Source organism: Miniopterus natalensis, chromosome 2 (genome assembly GCF_054644295.1).
Source record: "Miniopterus natalensis isolate mMinNat1 chromosome 2, mMinNat1.hap1, whole genome shotgun sequence".
NCBI lineage: Eukaryota > Metazoa > Chordata > Mammalia > Chiroptera > Miniopteridae > Miniopterus > Miniopterus natalensis.
In genome coordinates, this window is record NC_142082.1 from 119,650,880 (window position 1) to 119,673,222 (window position 22,343).

The 22,343-nt window shown below is 35.1% G+C and overlaps 1 protein-coding gene across 1 annotated transcript in view; it reads right to left on the reverse strand.

Annotated features, from left to right (window-relative positions):
- The window catches only part of PTPRQ (protein tyrosine phosphatase receptor type Q), a 237,961-nt gene that overhangs the window by 16,419 nt on the left and 199,199 nt on the right, over positions 1-22,343 (reverse strand). Inside the window, exons 53-55 of the mRNA XM_087814520.1 lie at positions 22,145-22,273; positions 7,804-7,885; positions 4,327-4,417 (exon numbers count right to left, since the gene is read on the reverse strand). Coding sequence (XP_087670646.1) covers positions 4,327-4,417; positions 7,804-7,885; positions 22,145-22,273 — 302 coding nt within the window. The remainder of the gene's footprint in view (positions 1-4,326; positions 4,418-7,803; positions 7,886-22,144; positions 22,274-22,343) is intronic.

The window sequence follows — 22,343 nt, forward strand, 5'->3', positions numbered from 1 at the left end:
ACAAATAGAATGATATATACTCTATTCTTCAAATTGCTTTTTTTGTAGATATCAATACAAAGATATCTAGTTCATTATTTTTAAAAGCCATATAGTATTTTATTGTTTGAATATATCATATTTAAAGATTTGAATTAATTTCATTTTGTTTTATAAAATGCTGAATAAACATAACTCTTTGCATATATGTTGGAATGTATTTGTACATTACCAGCAATAAATTTCCCCAATCATATTGTGCATTTCAAATTTTGAAAGATATTCCCCAATTGTTCTCTAATTACACCAATTCATACTCTGAACAAAAATGCTCAAACAATTCTGTTTCCTCTTTCACTACCACAAGATATTATCAACCTTTTTAATTTATGATTTTTTGATAGATACAAATTGATATCTCATGGTATTTATTTTGATCTCCTTAAGAATAAGTAAAATTGAACTTCTTTGTTGTTTATTGGCCATTATAAGTACCTTTTTAATTAATTTCCTTTTCATACTATACCATCTTCCTATTTTAAAAAATACTTTATACTAAAACAAAGGTTACACGATTTTAATATTAAACTTTTTTTCTTAGTTTGTTGTTTGTCTTTGACTCTATCAGTCTAGCTAGTTATTTTCCCATACATAAAATTTATTTTATTTGTAATGAAATTTCTGATTTCTTTTCATTATGGCTTCATTATAGCTTCTTGTATCATTCATGCAAAGGTGTTTGTCAACAATATTCTTATTTTCACAAATTTCTTCATAGTTTCTTCTGGAACTTTAATGTGTTTTTCTGCTTTTAAGTATTTCAATCTTTAATTCATTGGGATTTATTTATTTATTTTATAGAATAAGGTAAAATCTATCTTTTACTGTTCATTTGCTTAGTCCTAATTTTTAAACATTCCATCCTTCCCCTTCTTATTCAAAATTCTATATATTTACATCTATTTCTGGAGTATTTACTCTCTTCTATTAATTTATCTGCCTATTATTTATTTAATGCCAAACTTTTAATTATTATTCTTTAGAATATTTTAAGATCTGGAAAATGTAGATAACTGCTATCTATTACTTTTCTTCAAAATATTAAAATATTTTTTCCTGAGGATTTTTTTTACCAAGTTGGTATTATAATTGCAATGTTCAGTGCTAATTTTAACTAGACATGGAAATGATAAAAATAATGTATTACTAATTAGTTAATTTGAAGGATTTTTTTAAACCCCAAAAGGTAAGGCACTCAATAGTGGAGGAAAAATGGGTAAATGAGTTTTGCTTTGAATTCCAGATGATCTGTCTACCATGCTCCTTTGTTACTTCAGCCATAATATGTAGATACAACATTTATTTTGTAGAATCCTCTTGAGGAAAACTTATGTGAAAGCTTATAGTAAAACATTCAATACATTTTATGTTCTTAAAACTTGAGCACATGCCATATGTTAAAATGACTTTAGCCGTATTGTTAGTAATTAATGACTTGCCCAATGGGCTTAAAGTTGAGATGGGGAATGTTTTAGCAAATTCATGCCAATGATTATGTTCCAAAGATTTTGAATTTGGTATGATCTAACTATTTTAATGACATTGTGGCTAATCCTGTAACTAAGGAAGGGAAACCACTGGGTTTCTATTCACTCAATTCGCCTGCTTATAACTATCTGAGTCAACAACAAGTTAAATTTTTATTCATAGGAACACTTCTGAAGGTCATGGTGTCCTGTCAAGAAGAGATTTGCAAATCTCTTCTGCAAGTATTTGTTGCTAATTCTAGTATCTTAAAGCCCTGTAAGCTAATATCTTCTAAAATGCGCTATGATATTTGAAATCCTACTTCCTACATTACTCAGGGGAAACAATGCACTTCACTTAGCTGGCTCAAGCTAAAATTCAGATTCTATTAACATGAATTCACTCTCTACAGGAGAAAAAATGTGTCTTCAGCTTTATGGCTTCTCTGCAAGCACAATGGGGAAATATATTTAGTGCAAACACCTCATCTGCTCCTTCCCTGTGTGTGTGAGGGGGTAAATGGAGGGTGTGCTGGACCATAGAAGTGGCTGTGAGTTTACCACTTGCCTTTTAACCCAGGCTAGGGAAATGGGCTTGTTATCCCCAGACTATAGACCATAAGGGCCTATTACTAAACCTTAGTCACTCATGAAGTTAGCAGTTTTTAAAATTAAGCCATCTATTGATTACTTACAATCATAAGAACTAATATTTATTGAGTGTTTTCCTTGTTCCACTACTGGCCAAAGTGATTTACATGATTATTTCATCTGATCCTCACAATAGCCTTAAGAGATAGACCGAGACCACAAATAATATGTCCAGTCCCTAAGACAGTCAGTGGGTAAACTGGATCACAAGCCAGGGTGTTTGATTAGAAGCCATGCGTTCTTAGCTTTTTTTTTTTTTTACTATATGAGGGCAAAGGTTTCCCCTACAAATCCATTAAAGGCTATTCGATGTAGATGTGATATATTACTTGAAAAATTACCATAGGTCTTCAGTACTGAAATTAAGAGGAAAGCAGAAAACAAGTGGACATCATCCATTTGACTCCAGCAAAGGAAAAAAAATGCATTAAATTCCCATTCTAATATTCCAGAAACCCTTGATTAACAACATAAGTCCATCTATAACAATTATTTTTTTGTTTTAGCCTCAGAAATGAAGAGTTGGGGTAATTATGCTCCTCAGTTGTTGTTGTTTTAAGGTTGTTTATTTAGTCCCAGTAACCATTCTCATTCTCTTTTACCCTCTAAGAAATAAGCTAGTACTCTCTGACATTTTTTATAGCCATGATGTGAAACCAGATAATAATGCAGTAATATCTTAATAGTAAAAGATTAAAATATCACATTTAAAAATATCTCTCTAACATCTCAAATTTCTACATATTTAAGTTAGATACCCTTTGACCCTTGGAAACTAGTTAGACATATTTGATTTACTTTTATTTTATATATACTGATATATAATAACATAATACAGCCAACTATATAATTGTAAATGAATATTAAGTATTTCACAGTAACTGTCCTTCAATCAGACTAAAGTATTTATTTTCACAGAATATCACTGAGTATGTATGAAGCAATAGTCTGGAAGAAATTTAGGTATAGATAAACATAAAAATATGAGAATTCCCATAAACTTATGATGCATCCAATCTAGGTTAACTCTCTGAAACAGAAAACAAAAGGGCCGGTTCAGAAAGTTTGGAGATGTAAAACACTTCTTATTTCCTATAATAATGTCTTATTTGTCAACTGCTCTTAAAGTCATTTACTTATGATTTGTTTTGTTCCAGAAAGGATTTTAGGATTAGAGCTATTTGTGTTTTCATCCTATTCTAATTCTTAGGAATTAGCAGAGTCCATTATATTACTACCTCCTATATCATATTTCCTTAAATTTTTTATTTCGTGTCTCAGTTATCCTCTAGTTCTAGAATATCAGAATTTGGCCCATTTCTTCCTATCCATATACTTTATGATTTCACATTCTGTGGTTGTATCTTTCTCTAAGTTCATGTCTTTTTAGACAGAAAAGTTCAATTTCTAAGTATGGAATTTTTCCCAATATAGCTTTGAAAAGGTGTAACACAAAGAGAAAATTATGTTTACCTTAAAATTAAGAATATTTTAAAACTTTAGATTTTGAGAAAATATTGACAATATTTAAAACCATCACAAATGTCACTTTTTATTTCATAATATTAAGGGCATTAAATTAGAATATAGGTAGCAGAAACATGTTCAAAAATATAACATCAAACATATAGCTATTATTAACAGATAGGTTATGTTTTTTTCTTTAATTCTTAAAGCAATAGTATGTGGGGGGTTTCCTCACTGATTGAAAAAGTCATTTTTAGTATGGTAAGGCATAGCACAGCCCTATTTGTAAAACCAATCAGTAAATCCCGCATAAGAAAACACTGCAATGCTCTTAAGGGAAACTAATGCACAAAGTTACATGTGAACTTTCTCTTTTCATTTGAAAACTAGGTCTGTAGGAAGATGTTAGAGAGTTTTGTTACCTGGGTTAAATTACAAAGCTGAGAAACTGTTAGTTCTACAGTTTCTTGCACCTGCATTAAGTGAACTTTGTGTGAACAAGCTGAAAACCGTGTACATTAAATTTAATAAAATCAACAAAGCAAACAAGTTTCAATTTGAAAGTTGCTGCTAACAAAATGCATTATTATAACTGAATTAATATGCAATAAGATATATTTAAAGAATAAAAAATGCTAAGATGCATTTTGTGTTCTTATTAAAGCATTTCACAACTAAAACCAGAGACAATAAGAGCACATACATGGTTTTATGTTTGGAAAGCGGTTTTTCGCTCTGTTCCAAGGCAGATCGGCATCAGTTGAAGAAAGATCCTGAAGAAATTTTGGTAATTCCTGTAGAATGAAGTCATTGCAAAGTTTACATTGATTTTAGAAGTAAACAAGAAATTCCACTTAGTAAAAGATAATTATTTTTTCTAAATCCTTTTATTTTTAAATTGAAAACACTTCTCATAACTGCGGAAACAAGGTCAAACTAACCTTAATGAACTTATGTAAACTTTCACTGAAAATATCCTGAATTAAAAATTGGTTGGTTGGGCTCTTGCTCTCTGGTATAATTTTTTTGTACTTTGGGAAGCTCTAAGATGTGGGAACCATGCTATTAACCCTTTTCCATATTTTCTTAATGATTTTATCAGGTACACACATAATATTATTTAATATTTTAATGTCTACTTAGGAGGTAAAAGGAGTTCAGTGATTTATTTTTTGTTTTTTCTCCTCAGGCACTGTGATTTCATGCCTATTAATTGGTACAACATTGGTCAGTTTGAGAAGATGTCAAAGGTCAATTCCTGTTCTCAGAAGACATTGTTAAATCGATAGTAGAATGCAAAGGTGCGATTAAGAATGATCAGACACAGATGAAGGGTCAGGGAGATCTATTATTGACATTTTGATGAAAAATCATGATATCATCCATTCATCATTTAAAAAAGTGGTGCAAAAAAAAGTTGGTGCAAAAAATGTATTTGTTATTTTGTTGAGCTGAGATTTACATTTTTGAAATTTATAATTTTCCATTTTAGAAATGTCTCAACTTGCCAAATTCCTTAAAAACTACTAAAAACATTTGTTTTTACAATTCATTCAACATCACTGTAAATAATTTAGTTTAATAGGATAATTTTCTCTTCCACCTTATTTTATCTCAAAAAGAAAGTCTTTTGCAAGTGGACAAGTGTTAAAGAAAGACAGTGTAAACATCTGAATTCTGGCATGTTGGCGCCAGAGGCATAGAAAAAAAAATTAACCAAGTGAGGATCCTAGAACAGCTTCCATGCGTCAAGGTTTGGGGAGCATATATACATATATACATATATTAAATATATCTTTATGATTTCAGAGAGAGGAAGGGAGGGGGGAGAGAGAGATAGAAACATCAATGATGAGAGAGCCATTGATCGGCTGCAGCCCGCAACCCGGGCCTGTGCCCTGACCGGGAATCGAACCCCTATCGCCTGGATCCTAGGTCGACGCTCAACCGCTGAGCCACGCCCGGCCCGCCGAGGGGAGCGTATTTGTAAGAAACAGAGAACTATGTGGGGGAGGGGAGAAGAAGGGTGAATTGGAAATTACCTGAAAACTGGTGCTCTGTAATTATTTCACATAGAAATATCCATTTATAGATTTAAATGATTCTGGCCTTGATAATCAATACCAGGTTGATTGTTTGGACAGTAATGCGACACTTGGTGGCCATCTTCTTATCAGGGCACACAGGGCCTCAACCATCCTCCCTACTATTAGCTCTTTCTCTGCTGTTGCTTCTTTTCGGTGGGATCAAACATGAGTTGGATTGTTTTGCATCCTTCTGCTTTTGCATCCATTTCCTCTCTCTGGAATACCTATTGCCTTTTATCTACTCACTGGATTTCTGCTTTTCTTAGAGTTTATCTCAAAGGTCACCATTTTTGTGAAGTCTCTTCTGACTGCTAGCCAAACAGTCGGTCCTCATTTCTTTATGAAGATCTCTGTCATGATACAGTGCCTTTGTAATTTTTTACACGTCTGCAGTTCTGATGATAATATGAGCTTCTTTCTGGTAGGAATAATTGTCATAATAGCTAACACTTGTGCCAGCTACTATTCTTAGCATTATACACATTCAATCATTTTAGTATGCACAACTCATTGAGGTAGATATATCATTTTAGATATGAGGACACTGAGGCACAGAGAGTTTAAGTGATTTGCCCAAGGTCACTTAGCTATTAGATGTTGAATTGATATATATCAATGTGCCAAATACAATGCCTATCACGTAGTAGGAGGTTATAAATATTTAAAATATAATAAGCGAATATAACCTGAGTTGTAAGGTTTTTCAAATATATGCATCAAATATGCATTTGTTTATTAAAACATAATTTTGCTTTAAAAAACTTAAATATGGCATTAGGATAAAAATATAAAAAAACCAAGTCCCTTACATATATAGGTACATTTATATAATATACACACAAAACCTAAATATTTGTATAAGAATACCCCAAGTTCTTAGAGCCATGATCTCTAAAAAAGCTAAACTACAAACTTTCTCAGTATAATATATGTGAAAATGTTATTGCTAATAAAACTTTTCACCTACTCAGTCATGCATAATGTAATTATATTCGCTTCTATTCTAGTGAAATTACACTTTTGCTCCCGAAAAATTGAGAGTTCTTGCTGTGTAAATGCTAAAAGAGTTTTATGGTACCACCGATTTTGTTAAGTCCAGACCAGTATTTCTTAAGAAGCATAACCAAAAAGCTGTAGGAAATACCATTAATCTTCTCACATTTTTGTTATTATTCCCTGAGAGACTGAAATATTATAATCCTGAATCATTCAAGCCAATAGTTCAATTCTTTGTTTCATAAGTTCACACACTATGTGAATTTCATGAAAAGAAAATAGAAGTTTTGGTGACATTTAGAAATCTGTTTTATTTTCTTAATACAAAGTAATCATCTAAGTTAGGAAAGATGCTTACAACTCTTAAAATGACTTGCAGATCTGATATCTACCTTATGTTTTAAAATAATTTCAATTTTATAGACATATAAAATGCTAAAAGCAAGAAAATTATTCTTAACTTTTAAATAATTTTTAGGTGACAACTTCTTTACTTACTCTCCATTACACGAAACAGCATTATTTTCACAGTAACTTAAAAATAGGTCTTGTAAAACATGGACATTTCTTATCTATTTTTTATTTTTGGACAGTTCTAGAAAGAACATTATTTGTATCGTTTCTGGAAACATCAACTTCTGCGCTCAGGCTCACCTATATCACAAACATAAACTAAGCAGGCAAATATAAAATGGAATTCTTTAATCTCTAAATCTAAAATAATTATTTAAATATAAACTACATTTATGGTATAACTCAAGACTCGTACACAAACAAAAGCTAATGAATATAGCATCATAGATTAGCATCTACATCTGGGCGAGAGAGCAGAGAAGCCAGGAGGCTAGAATGCTATTCTCCGGGGGGTCCAAAGCAGTGCACCTTTTCCTGACACAGTAGGTGAGTAATTCTGCTCAGGTCGCACCAGAGGCCGCCCGACGGTGTAACATTACTGTCCAAACAATCAACCTGGTAATTGGGTATTGATTATCAAGGCCAGAGTCCTTCATGGCCTTGCATGCTTAAAATGGACATGAAATGTGACACATGAAACGACTGGAGGTCTGGCAATGTTGTGACAACTGCTAGTAACATACCGAAAATTCTTCTTGAAACTTTAGGTTGTTGTTTGTGCAAAGCTCTTCAACATGTTGCAGGAAGGATTTCTTGCTTACGGGCCTCCACGCAAGGAAAGGTATAAAACGGAGCCAGGTTAGACTGAGTTCTTGCACTTTAGCGTGGGCACCGGCCAGCGAGGTAAAGAGCAATGGCCATTTCAAAGCCCCTAAACCACCCAGGCCTGTAAAGTCACTCTGCCATACTTACGAAATTAACTTTTCTCCTTTAAGTGCACTTTCTTTGTATTCACGGTTCAAAATTCCTTCTAATTTTAAGTGACTTTAAGCGAACGATTTAACATTTTAATGAAGAAAGTTTTTCAAGTAAATGTAAGGGCATAAAGTTATCATTGAATCCTAAAGCACATAATACCTCTGTCATACAGAAAACATTTTATACATTACAAGGTTTTAGAAGATATAAAATATTGCAGTGACCTCATTCTCATAATGACATGGTTTTTAAACCCCAAGGAGTTTAAATATCCCCGTATTACTTCCCAAGCTAAAATACAGACATGCAGACTTCACCCCAGAGAGAGAGAAAGCATTTCTCCAGTTACCATGCAATTAGTCATGCTTTTATGATTTATATCCAGCTTGGAGGTTTTTCTAACAAACATACAAAAAAAGGAACCACACATTAAGATTCCTCAAATCAGTGAGTCTAACGTTGATATTCAAAAAGAAGAAAAGATACTTGACAAACTTACTTGATGGATTTTCTATAACTAAGTAACCTGCAACAGAGATTGTGTTAAATGGGTTATGAGTTGAGGGCATGGCTCTTTCTAAAAAAGTTCCAGATTAAAATCAGAAAAAAACAACATAAACCAGTAATGTATAACGTATAATTTGCAATGCCTTTAACTTACATGTAATTATTATTTAATATTGTATTTCATTTTTAAACGTTATATATTATTTGGACCCAAATATAGACAAATAATACTTTAGCTTTTCTCTCAAGCTATGAAGGTACTTTTCTATACTGTTAGGTATTTGGGGCGTTACATTAAAATAGGTCACTTTTTAATATACTGCATAGTATTTTGTGGTATAAGAACATTAATGGGAATTTTAAAATATCTTCTTTGTCCACAGAGTGCTGAACAGGAAGAATGAATCATTGAAAAAATGATACCATATTGCCTAAATCTTGTTTCATGTGTGAGTTTTGATGAATATATATAATCATAACAAAAATCACAATCACTTGTTATTTTAAACATATGTTTTGTGACAGTTCATTGGTCAAGTTATTCATACTCTGAAAAACAATGAAATTATTTCTAACAGCTAAATAAACTATGCAACACACAAATTCAGAAATGGGCACATCTTTAGTAACACATTTGTCATGCACAACTAATTAGCACTGCAAAAGCACAAAGGACACAAAGGATAATAAAATAAAACATAACTTATAAAAAGTTTTAAATATTATTGGGAATAAGGTTATTGTATTCCTTCAGTGAAGAATATTTATAAGAGGATGTGGCTTGAAGTAAAGGATGAATGAAAGAAAATAATTAGATCGAAAAACAAGGCATAATGAATATTATGAAAATGGTGACAAAGGCCTGTGTTCAATGAAGAAAACACGAGTCAAAAAGAAGCATATTTCATTCCCATACAGGGATCGGTGACAAATAAGGGGGTGGGATAGGGTGGAGCAAGTATTACCAAGAAGAATGACAGAATTTAGCTAATGCTGTAGGTGTCCTCAAGCAGAAGGAGCTATCGCTCAGCCTCTCAGGCTGTAGCCTGGTAGAGCAACCCATTATCAAACATGGCATGACAGTGATGAAGTAGCAATGTCTGAGCAAAGTCTTGGTGGATGAGTTTGTGGGTGTTCCACAACCACCTCTAGTGAGTCTAAGAATGCAACAGAGAAATCCTGGTTCTAACTAGATGGATATGGAGATGGCTGAATGGGCGACTGAATCAGATGAATCCTTGGTTTTGGGAAAGGGAGAGGGAATCTGAAATGGAGACCTTGGAAATCCTTCTGATACAGCAACAATAAGGACTGGGGAAAAAATTAGAAATAACTACCCCTCAGCAAAGGGCATCAAGAGAAAAAGACACTATGGCCTAAACGCACACCACCCGAGCTCCCTTAGGTGCCTGATGCCCCTATTCTTCTATGCCATGATGTTCCTCAGAAATAGGAATGGAAAGGGAATTAAGTTGGGCAAATCTTAATTAAAGGAGCTTCAGATAGAAATAAATGAGATATCTGAGTTTTCAAATCAATTTCCCTGATATCAAACAAATGGAAATTCCTGAGTTGCATGGAGATCATTTTTATAGTAACAAGGAACATTTTTCAGTTTGTGTCTGGTGAAATTCAAACAAACTACATCTGATTTAATTACAGGCTCATGATCCATCTATTTAAGGACAATCATACTGAAAAGATTCTCTCTTTTCTCAGAGGATCCAGGACTACTTGAAGATCCAGGCTGGACTGGTAAAATATTTTTACTAGAATATCTAGAATCAAAAATAGAGCTAATTTCTGGGCATTCACCAGTAACTCATTTGAAGAATCAGTTATGTTTATGAAATTCACAAGAGATGTCAAACATGAATAATCATGTTAAGATATAAATGAGCAAGAAATGGCTAAAGCATCATATTATTATTCATATTCTTGCTCTTTTTCATTAATGACTATTCTCATTTAGAAATTATAATTAAATAATTTTTTTTTCTTTCAAGTCAGTTTCTTTTTCCCAGTGAAAAATGCTACAGGGAGTTGATTTTCTTTTATTATTCTTATTATTTTATTTTGCATTTGAAATATTTCTCTAAAGATATGAATTTTAAACCATAACTGGCTAGCTATTGGACCCGAGTGAAGATTTGAGAGTTCTTTCCTTATAAAACACGATGCCCTTAGTGGCTTTACATACCTGCTCCAACTAATACCAGTTACATTATCTTGAGCAAGTTACTTGATTTTTCTGTGTCTCAGTTTCCTAATTTGAAAAGGGGAGTAAAATTATATAAATCAAGTTCATATATATAAAATGTTCAGAAAAGTTTCTGGCCTTGGTAAGCAATACTCAAATGTTACTTACTATCTATCATTAGTACTATAGTTACTTTTTCTAGGTTATTTTGTATAACTCAAGTTCCTCTTAACCATCAAATCTATAATTTATGGTATAGAGAAGATTTTTGTTTCTACAAGAATATTCTGTCTTATATTTACTCAAATATGGATAGACGAGAGGGTGCTAGATTGAGCAGCAAGATTTCCTATTTTATTCCTAATCAAATTTTCTGCATAAAAGTAGTCACAAATATCTAGACTTCAAATCCAAGTCTGATTTTCCAGTTCTCAATTCAAGATCCCAAATGAATTTCTAATATGACTGTAGTAACTCAGTTTTCATGTAATCATGTGAAAGCCTTTCTAATCATGCCCACATTTTTGACATCATTTCTTACATTTCCCCTTCATACACTCTGTTTGAACTCCAGATATCCTCTTGGGATTCCCCCCCCTCCCTCAGTTTGTACCATTCCAGGTGTTTTCTCACAAGCAGATTCTATTGATCCCTTAATAGCTGATTCAGATGTTAACTGCTCCATGGAATTCTCTCTGTTCTATCACAGAGAAAATAGTATCTTCCTTCTGTGAAACCAAATTTTGGGGACAAATCACCTTCTACCTTATATTGTGGCCATTTAAGTGCCTGCATTAAGGAAACATGCATTAAGATTCATGTGTACTTGAAGGGGGGGAGGAATCACACTTGATCTACTGTAAGTCTCTCATGAACTCATTCACAGCAGACAATGGGTAAACCATTAAGTATACAAATGGATGAGTTCAGACCAAGATACACAGTAAGCTGAATATAAGCGCTCTGATTACTATGAGTGCATCTGAATTGAATCTTTTTTTTTTTTTTCTCACTAAAATACTAAGCAGTTGAGAATTCTCAGAAGGCCCTAACTCAAAGCTTTGGATAAGCATGATCTGTATTAACAAACAGTGTAGAGTGTACACAAAGGCCTATCTTATCACCTAACCTTAGAAGTTAACAGGCGCTAGGGAATGGTACAGGTACAATAAAATCGCTTTATTTTCGTTTGTATCACTCTCTTTATCTAAACCCAATCGCTTTCTGCAATCTGCCCTTCACATTTGGATTTATATAATGCAAGAAACAAGGCTTCTAATAGTCTAATTTTTATGTAATTGTCCTGTCTATGCTTATGTCACATTTATGTTTGAAATAAAAAATGTCAGGCCAGCCTGGCAGGGCCCCGGGCAGCGGGCGTTCGCTTCTCCCTGGGCTTCGGGGTGACTGCAGAAGACGCTCTCCTCTCCTCTCCCCGCTCCTCTCCTCTTCCAGGAGCCCCCCAAGCAGCCTTGTGTTTGCAGCTGGGAGCCCCCCGCCCCCGTGGCCCGCAGCCAGCAGCGCGGGGAAGCTGAGGCCCCGCAGCCCAGGAGCCGCGGGAGCAGGGGGCCCGGCCCGCCCCCCGCCCCTGGACTCAGGGCCACGGGTTCCAGGGGGAGCTGGAGGGGGCCCCTCCGCGGCGAGCGTGGGAACCCGTGTTTCGTAGGGCTAAGGGGATTCGCTGCAGAAGAAGACAGTGCAGGTCACGCACCCCCACACCAAGTCTTCACAGGGCCCAGATGTGTGACGTGGGGCCCGAAGGTGGTCATCCTGGGACAGGACCCGAATCACGGACCCGCCAAGCTCACGGGCTCAGCTTCAGCGCTCAAAGGCCTGTTCCACCTCCGCCCGGTTTGGAAAACCTTTACAAAGAGCCTCTACAGGCATCGCTGGCGGTGCTCGTCCTGGTCACGGAGACTTCTCTGCGTGGGCCGAGCAGGCCCCCCCCGCGCCCACAGTCCGGGCGCATCGGGCCAGTTCCCGCAAAGCGCAGGCCTGGGAGCCGCTCGCCCAGGCGGCCGCGGGCGGGCCGAGCGCGCTGCAGGGGCCTTGCGGTCTGGCCCTGGGGTTCCTACGCTCGGAAGGGCAGGGCCGCGGGCAGGAGGCGCCGCCGCGCGTGCAGACCCCCGCCGGTGTGCGGAGGGCGCTTTGCATGCGGGCCCTGCTGCAAACCCGCCAGCTGCTGCGGAAGCCTGGCGAGGAGCCCATCAGCCGGAGGCTGGGCCCTGACCTGGGGGCTCTCAGCTGCTGCCCAAGGATTTGTCTATGACGAAGTCGAGTTGAAAAAACAATTAGCCTGGTGATTCTTAAGCACTCTGCCATGGAAGTTTTGGTAAAGAGGCCAGGAGGCGGCTGCCCAGGGGTGGCAGCTTTGTCCAGCTAAGACTGTGCCCTGTGACCGGGTCTGTCTTTGCAACGTGGTTTGGGCCTAGCATAAGTCAAGGTTCTTGGGAGAGAAGGTCAAATGCGCTAGGCTCTCCTCCCCTCTGTTTCCTTTATAGTAAAAGGTGGGGAAATAAGCACTTTTTTTGGTATATAAGTCAGTTGCTACTCGTTTTTATTTGTAGGTTAAATTTTAGGCTATAAGGAGTGGGGTGTTTTTATTTAGAAAGGCCCCCTTTGCACATCCCGGTGTTCCAGTCAGGCCAGGTCCACTGCCCTTCGATCCTTTACAGAGCCCTCAGGCTCCTCCTTGAAGGAATAGGATTTTCTTTTTTTTTTTGCCAGTTCCCAGAAATTAGGGATCGGTTTCCTGATTGTAGTAGAGGTGAACATTCTTAAGGAACAATCCAAGATGTGAGCCTTCAGACTGGCAGAGGCCAAGAGAAGTGGGCTGGGACTTGCTCACCCTGTTCTCTGGGTGTTTCTAGGAATTAGCACTGGAAATTGAACAGGAAGGAAGAGAAAAGGGGATTTTTTATTTTTTTTAAGAGAGGAAATAATTTTCTCCCAGGTGTATCCTGAATTGAGTTTTTAAGGCAGTATAGTGTCGAATGCTGTTTTTTTATGGACCAAAATGACTTGGAATACCTTTTTCTGCAATACTGGAGAATTTTGCTCTTCTAAAAAATAATTATGAGGATGTATATATAGGGTGTCCCCAAAAATGTATACACACTTTGAATAACTATAAAGGCAATGTTTATTAAAATACATTTCATTTTCAAAACTGAACAATCAGCTGTTAAAGTATGTATACATTTTTGTATACAAAATATATACACTATATGCACTATGTATTTTATTTTATTTTTTTTATCCTTTGTTTAAGAGACCATCTTTATTAAGTCTGCACCTCCATCCTGGATCCTGTTAAAGATGCTGTTTTGCTGTTAGCTGGGTTCAAAGTTAAACCTGCTAGAGTTTGGTAATAAAAGGTTGTTGAGTTTTAAAAAAACCCCAAAAACTTCCAATACCTATCTGGATGGCTTGAATTTATGCCAAAATGGGCATGAATTACCTATTTCAAATAAAAATTAGATTTTTTCCTTGTTATTATCCATGGTATACATATAATTGCTTTGACTCTTAGCCTCATATTATATGGGCATATTTTTCCCTTAAGTATTGGCTATGCTCTAAGTTTTGCTTTGCTTTGAGGTTTTAAAGTTTTATTTTTTAAATAAGAGAAATTATTAATTTGGACAATTAATACAGAAAATTAGAAAAGAAGGTGGGACATAATATGAGGAAAATGAATTGACTTATCACTGATGAGGTAATTAAATTCCTTTAGGAAAAAAATGTTTGGTCAGATACACATAAAAAAATTACAGAAATTGATATGCATGAAGTCAACAATGTTATTTCAGAAAGAGTGCTATTTTCAAATCAAGTGCTCTGTGGAGACCCTCAGAGAAACTCAGACAGACTACTTGTTTTTATGAGCATTTTTCAAAACTTCTAAAAATTCTAAAATGGAAAGCATTTTACTGCTATGGTGCCCTTGTCTTATTCACCTATGAAATTTAAGGTCACTGTCAAATCATAGTCAGCTCCTTAGTATATAAATCAGTTTGGGAATTGTCCAGATTTCAATAAGATAACTAACCATGTTCCAATATAAAAGGCTAAACAGTTTTATTACATGAATCTTAGCTGTCTTAAATCCTATGCCCTTTTGCCGAAAGGGTATTATTTCATGTCTGGACTCATTTTTTAAAAGTCTATCAAAAACTTAAATTCCACTCAGATTACTCTTGATAGATCCAGAGAGGAACCATTTATTTATGTTGGCAGTGGTGATTGAAGACCATATTGTCACAGGGACTCAGCTTTCCCTCAAGGTCAATTAGTTGAAATCTACAGGGAATTAAAATATAGTCCAAATAGAGAGCCACAGATGATAGGGTATAGATGAGCAGCTTACATTAGCATTACACAGTGGCACTGGACAAATTAAGGAACTTTGTGTTTTCTACTAACCAGTTAAGTTAGGCAAAAAAGAAAAGAACCTCAAATACTATTGCCTTGATGTAAAAATAAAAATTTGTGAACAATCTATCTCTCTGGTAAAACATATTAATCTTTCCAAGTTTTGCAAAATGTTGAGTGTGACTTTTTAAATTGCACTGACACATCTACTTTTAAATTATATTCTATTACTTATCCAAAGCACTGTAATACCTTCAAAGGTGTCTAAATTTTTGTTCTTTACTATTGTTTTTATTTGTTCTAGACATAGAACATCCTTTAGCATCCTTCCAGATCCTTCTTCATTCTTTTATAAAATCACCAATAACTTTTCTGTGGTCTTCAATATAAATTAAAAATATTATTCTAACCAATGGAGGGTACTATGTAGCTGATGCTAAAACTTCATTTTATAAGGTAAATATACAACCTGAATAAGTCAGTAATGTAATATTTTTCTTATTTAATTAGAAAAACAATCAATTAGTAAGTGATATCTAAGTACTTTCTCAGTATGTCTCCTCATATCTGCAAGGACAAGTGGGTTGAAAGGAACTTAGCTATTTGAGGGGCAGCTCTTCGGAGACAATGTTCCTTCCTTTTTCATCACAGTATTTCTAGTGCCTAGAACAGTGCCATGCACTTGATAGGTACCCAACTGTCATTTATTTTATTCAAGCAAGGTGAATGGACTTTTAAATAGATAAGGGAAAGCAACATTCTTGCTGATGTCAAAGAGCTGAAATAAGATTCCCAGAGCGCAGGAATTGTATTTTCCTCATTACTAAGCCTCTCCACATTAGCACGTTTGAAAACAAATTCTTGACAGTTGGTGTATTCTGTCAACCATGAATTCTAAATTAAAGCCATGGGCATAAGCTTAGCTACCTCGGGGGCTGTAGGGCTGAAGCAGCAGATAGAGAAGATGAAGGCCTGCTGACCGCTGTGAAGAGATGGGCGAAGTTCTCAGTGAGGATTTAATGAAGAGGAGGCAGATGACATAACACCATCTAAAAAGAAGCCCGTACAGCCTGGACTATCAGCTAGTGAGGCAGGTAAGCACTGAAATTCCTCTGTAAGGGGTCAGAGGGCAACCTCAGAAAGCTAAATTTGGAAGAAGGCCACATCTACTTTACCAGCTATAATTTATGTAGAGGTGTTCTACAAAGGCTTTCATTAACCCAAACTGTGATGTTCAGCTCTGTGGGAGTAAGAGCTCTGAGTAGGAAACTATTCAGGACACTAGAAGAAAAAATTGATGAAAGAGGAGAGACAGTGAGGATTCTATAAAAATGAAAGCATTTTTCTCTGAGGTACTAATGGAATAAAGCAAGAGGATAACATTTAACGATGACGAAGAGAGACATTCAGCAGAGTTGCTCAAACAGAACACTTGTGAGTTTGGAATGCTGAGAGGTCAGCTTCAAGTGTTAGGTCAGGATGGATCTTTTATGGGTGATGTGATCACTTAAATATTTAGCTCAACAGTGTCTCACTTTGACAAATGTTTGAATTTAATCAAGCAGGTCCTTTGACGAAAGGTTTATTTTCATAAAGCTATTTTAATTCTGTCAATGGGAATTTGATAATTAGTTAATATAAAGTAAAACAAGATTAATTATGATGCCAAAATACCAAATGCAATTAGAGTAGAAATAGGTCTGGTTTCCTCTGTTTTAATCATGCTGAGTACTATTCATGGTCAATAAGAATGTTAGGAGCCTTGGCCCCATCCAGCACTGTGGCCCACGGAGACTGATTCTTCTGTAGTAGGTTTGGGATTCTGAAATCAAATGCATTTTCATTCTCTACTTCCATTCATATATCCTTTGCAGGAATTAACCAGTTATCTCTGAGGCACTCAATCAATCGCTGGGGTCCAATCTAATGTTGACATTTTGCTTTCAGACTGCTTTGTGCTAAGATAAAAATGGCATTTCTGAGCATCAGACGGGTGCCTGAAAGCATGCACGGTTGGCTATCCAGTGGTCAGGGCAGAAGTAAAGATTCCATGATTTGTGCTACCCTATATGCCCGAGTCGGAGAACAGGAAATGTCATCATCTAGGTTCTTACACATTACCACTTGCAATAGCTGAAAAGAGCTGTGTGAAGTGTAAACCCAGCCTCCACCTGTCAGAATGCGAACTCAGCTCTTGTGTCATGGTTAAAATAGGACAAGAAGCATGTGAAGAAATCTAGGTGAACACTTGTTTTACTATCAAAGCTAACATAACATGAGAACACAGCAAATTCTCAGGACATGCACATTATGAATCAATGTGCATTTTGAAAAGATTAACTTGACCATATCAATAGCATGCACTATTATAGAGGACACATTGTAAGTAGAAAGCATGGGGGATGGCTTTGGGAAAAAATAGCACATTAAACAACATAACACTCAATAATATGTGTTTTAAAATACAGAGCACACCACCTGAAAATATTAAAATCACAGCAGAGCTCTGAATCACCCCAGTGACTTACTGGATGACAAAAATCTCCTTGCGTCTAAAGAAAAATGAAGAGTATCTGGAAGTAAAGATTCATTAATTATTTAGTATACAAACACTGCATTACTTTTGATTTTCTACTACAAGAACATGTGCATTAAATATCTTAAGCTTTATTCTACTTGAGGACATTTCTTGTCCTGAATTCACATATTGGTCAGACATTTCTTATTTGGATTCTCATATTGTTTCCATTGCTTATAAAATAGTTTAAGACAGAAGTACAATTAACAACCAGAATCTGCCAAAGAACTGATGGCAATTAACATACTATTTTATGTAGAACTTTCTGTATCAGTCAAATACTATGTATTCTTATTAAAGCCACAATAAAAATGGCACTACTAAAGATTTTCCAGTTTCTGTAAGTTTGAACTTATACTCAAACACCATCACTCCTTTGCCCCGTATCACCAGGAAATAAAAAATTCCAAAGGAGGAGTTCTTTCCTTAGAATCATTTCCTGATAGATAATGCTGCTTGAAGGATACCATGAATGAGCTCTTGTCCATTTGAGAGGGTTTATACTGATCTCATCTAGTATGCCTCAGAGTTGAATACACGCCCCCCTCCCCCCAATACAGGTATATCTTGAGATCTCAGAATCAAACAGACCTGGGCTAGCATCATGGCTGCCTTATTTACTAGATATATGACCTTGGACAGTTACTTAAAATCTCTAAGCATCTTTTATTTTTCACTTGTAAACTGAGGATAACAACAAAACCAAATGTATTCTGATTTACAGTTTACAAAGCACATTCATAGGATTCTTTCAAATGGTAATCTTCCTGAAAACATATATATGTTTAACAAAAACTCAACATGCAAGCATCTAAAGGTATTGAAGAAGGAAAGATACTCTTAAACTAACAATTCAACTGTTTGCTTCATTTTGTTGAGGGTTTTAATTACATTCATTATTACTGGATTGGGCCATGAGTCTTAAAATAATGTACCTATTTTAGATTAAAATGGGCAAGATCATTAGTATGGGATGATGCATAAAATTTCTGGGGAAAAAGTGAGCCTTAGAAGAAACTGAGGTAAGAATATTAGACACTGATTAATACTATTCTACTATTTTTTTCTGATTAATCATCAAAGAAAACAAAACTTCTGTAACTTAATTGTGAAAAGGAGGTGAAAAATAAACTATTTTAGCAAGTAGAACTTTTAACTTGTGTTATTTAATTTTGTGTTATACCTCTGAGAAAGTAGTTAGTGTTACACTTAAATTAGTTAAAAAACAATTCACAGGGCCAATCTCAGCAATCTTAAACAGACAGGTCTCTGTTTTACCTGTGCGTGTATTGCTGACCTTACCAATATTTTCTCCTGGAAACCTTTCTCACTTCAATAAATTAAGTGGCTATGTTTTGAAGGAGTCATCACAAAATGTCATTTTGTTTGTTTGTTTTTTCATATAACAAAACCCAACGGTCATTTGCTAACCTGGTAAATGTGGGATAGATGAGCCCAAAATATTAAATATCCTTCCTAAAAAAATATAGATTGCATTGTCTAAATGTAAAAATAAAATGTGCATAATGAAATAATATAATTATCATTCCAAATAATAATTTGAAATGTTATCTTGGTGTATCCCTGAATGTTCTCATGGAGTTATGGAGTACTAAATCTTTGCCTTTCAAGAAGAAAAAGCATAAAGTGAGAGAATTTTTCAGATCTTTTGTGAAACAAGGTAAAATATAAATTAAACAATAAGAGTTTACACATACAACAATTATAGGATAAAGTTTAAAATGTAAATAAAGAGGTAGATAACATAAAATAGGTAAATAATTTCTTAATTATAAAATACTTCAAAGGATTTAGTACCTAGCATGGTAATGACTTTTTTTTGGTCAACCAGATAACTCCCTAAAATTAATATTTTAATGACTAATTATTCTTCTCTTATTATTTCTCTTATGGACATGTGGATACATACAGCACTGAGGAAAATTGCAAGCCCAGTAAACGAAGAAATTGAGCAAGTTCTATGGAAAAAAACATGCCTGAGTCTCAAGTAGAAAAGAGCATGTTAGCTGGGTAGACTTGAAGGAAATTATCTAAGTTCTTTCCTGCAAATAACAAAGACATATGACATAACTTACTCAATATTTTGGAAGCAAACACAAACTCCTTGATTCTTTACTTCCAGAATCTACTATCTACCATCAGTCTCTGTGTCTCTACCCTCATCAGACTTGTATGGCTTTGAATAGGTTTTGATTTTCCAGCACCTAATTATGGGTCCATTAGTTACTATTTTCCTAGTCTTACTGTCTAATGAGTTAGTGAAAATTAACATGAAAAACTTCAATAAATAGTAAAGCTGAGATAGAGCTCTGTAATGAAGAGTTAATCCCCAAGCCATTTGATGGTTATTTAATAAATTTCTATAATTAATCAAACAAAACATATTATTATGTGCCATTGGAATTACAAAAAGAATGTTGTACAGTCACAAATACTGGAATCATAACAAAAAAATGAGAAAGTAAAAAGCCTGGACACTAAAATTTCCAACTTTGCTATTACTTGGGGTAATATATATTAACTTTTGTGTGAAAAATAAATAAGACTTATTTAAAATATATTTGTAATCCACTTCTACATGCTTTTATAAATAAAATGACATAAATAAATAATATGAAGGTCAGAAGAAAAATAACAAGGAGTCAAGATTAAATAAGGCAGTTCCTGAATTATAAATACAGAATAAACAACAATCTGTGCAGTCCTCACCAACCTTTTCTATTAACTCCTATGACAGTAATTGTTAAAAAAATAAACAAACAGAAACAAACAAACAAAAACCACCCAATCTTCTACCTTTTTGATAATGGCTGGGTTTAGAAGTAGAGGAAGGTACACACTGTGAAAACATACAGAGTTTAGGGGATCTGACCTCACAAAAGCCTGCCTAGAACGGTAACCTCCTTAATAAGGAATGCTTTCTCTTATACTGGCTGGCTTTCTCCCCCAACTTTATTATTTTATATCTGCTAACGACCTACTTACTAAGGACTTTCGGCAGATTAATAAAAAAAATCTTTTAACAAGTGGTCTGAAAGTGGATGCTTAGAAGCTCACATTTTAGTATGAACAGATTTAACTAAATTGTCAAAGAACTAAAATTAATTGCACTGAGAGATTTGAAGTTTTATCACTTGCACACTTTGGGGTGTAGAAGAAAGAGACTGGGACATCCCAGGCCTGTGGAGGGGACACAAAGCCTTGAGAAAGGAATGCAGAAAGGCAGTTGGAAGAATACTACTGAAATTCAGTTGGCCCACAGGGAAAAAGGAGTAGAAATTTCCTTTCACTATGCAGTATGGCCCTTCAAGGACAGAGACAAAGCCTCAGATCAGTAATGCCTTATTGTTCCTATGATGTGGTTTCACTTTGGCAGGCTACTTTGGGAACCTATTGATCTTTTATGCATAACATTTTTTATGTTAAAATTTAGGTCCTGGGTAATATATAACCATGTTACACATAGTCTTTGGAGCAATATCCATTTTAGATGGGAACGACCTGTATTAGAATATTAACATAGATAAATATCTAAATAGAAAATTTTCATATCCAACAAAACAAACTTCCTTGTAATTTAGTGATAACACTAAATAACTTTCATTCTGTAGCATCTGGAAGGTCCTTGCTTATCAGATGTCCCTTCCCTCTGTAGCACATTTTAGTTATTTTAGACATGCTGGAAATATTCTTGCAAAGTCAATCTATTAGGCAAAGGCTAGATTTTGTAAACAACAGCTATAAATGATTGATTCCTTTTTACGTTCAAGATCTTTGATGTCATATTTCCAGAGTTAATACTTTTTAAAAGTTCAACTGTGTTGTTTTTATTTACTATTGAAAATTTACTATTTTCAGTACATATTATTGACACATATTTAGTATGTCCTTCCAAAGGTAATTTTTACTGTGTATTTAATTTTTAAATACAAAGCAATTTAAAAAATAAAATTTCAACATACAACTTACAATTCTGATGTAATTTCATACTAAAATAAGGAGTTATTCAAAGGCTTTTATAAAAATAAACAATATCAAGTAGTTACAAATTTAATTATTTTAAACTTGCGTTTAAAAATGTGGACATGACCAGAAAATCTGCTGTTAAAAAAAATCTATCATATGAAGTGAATTATTAAACATAACTTTAAAGGTTTAATGTGTAAAAGTGTTTGTCTCAGGAAAAAGAGATTGGTTGAAAACACTGTCGTCCGAGGTTCATATTGAACTCTAAGTATTAAGAAGATTAAGTGATTCTTCGAACATCAGTGAGAAGTGTGTAGAAGATGGAGGTCACCCTTTGAAAGAAGATCTCTGTGACCTGTATAAATAGGAGCCCCACAAACACTTCCAACAAGCATAGGTCAGAATAGGGTCATGGCTCCAGGCCCTCTGGACCACTGTTCACCCAAAGGAGTGTGCTCACCGAGTTAATCTCTCGTCCTTCAGTTCCAGGTCTGCCACTGTGATGAGCTGATCCAGCTTGAATTTAGTGTCAATAATTTCTGCATCTCGAGGAGAGTATGTGCCACCTTCCTTCTGCTTCTGTCGTATTCTAAAATAAGTGTAGCAAAGTTCAAGAAGGGAATGTCACAAAAAGCATATGGAATTAGGTTTAGTTTCTT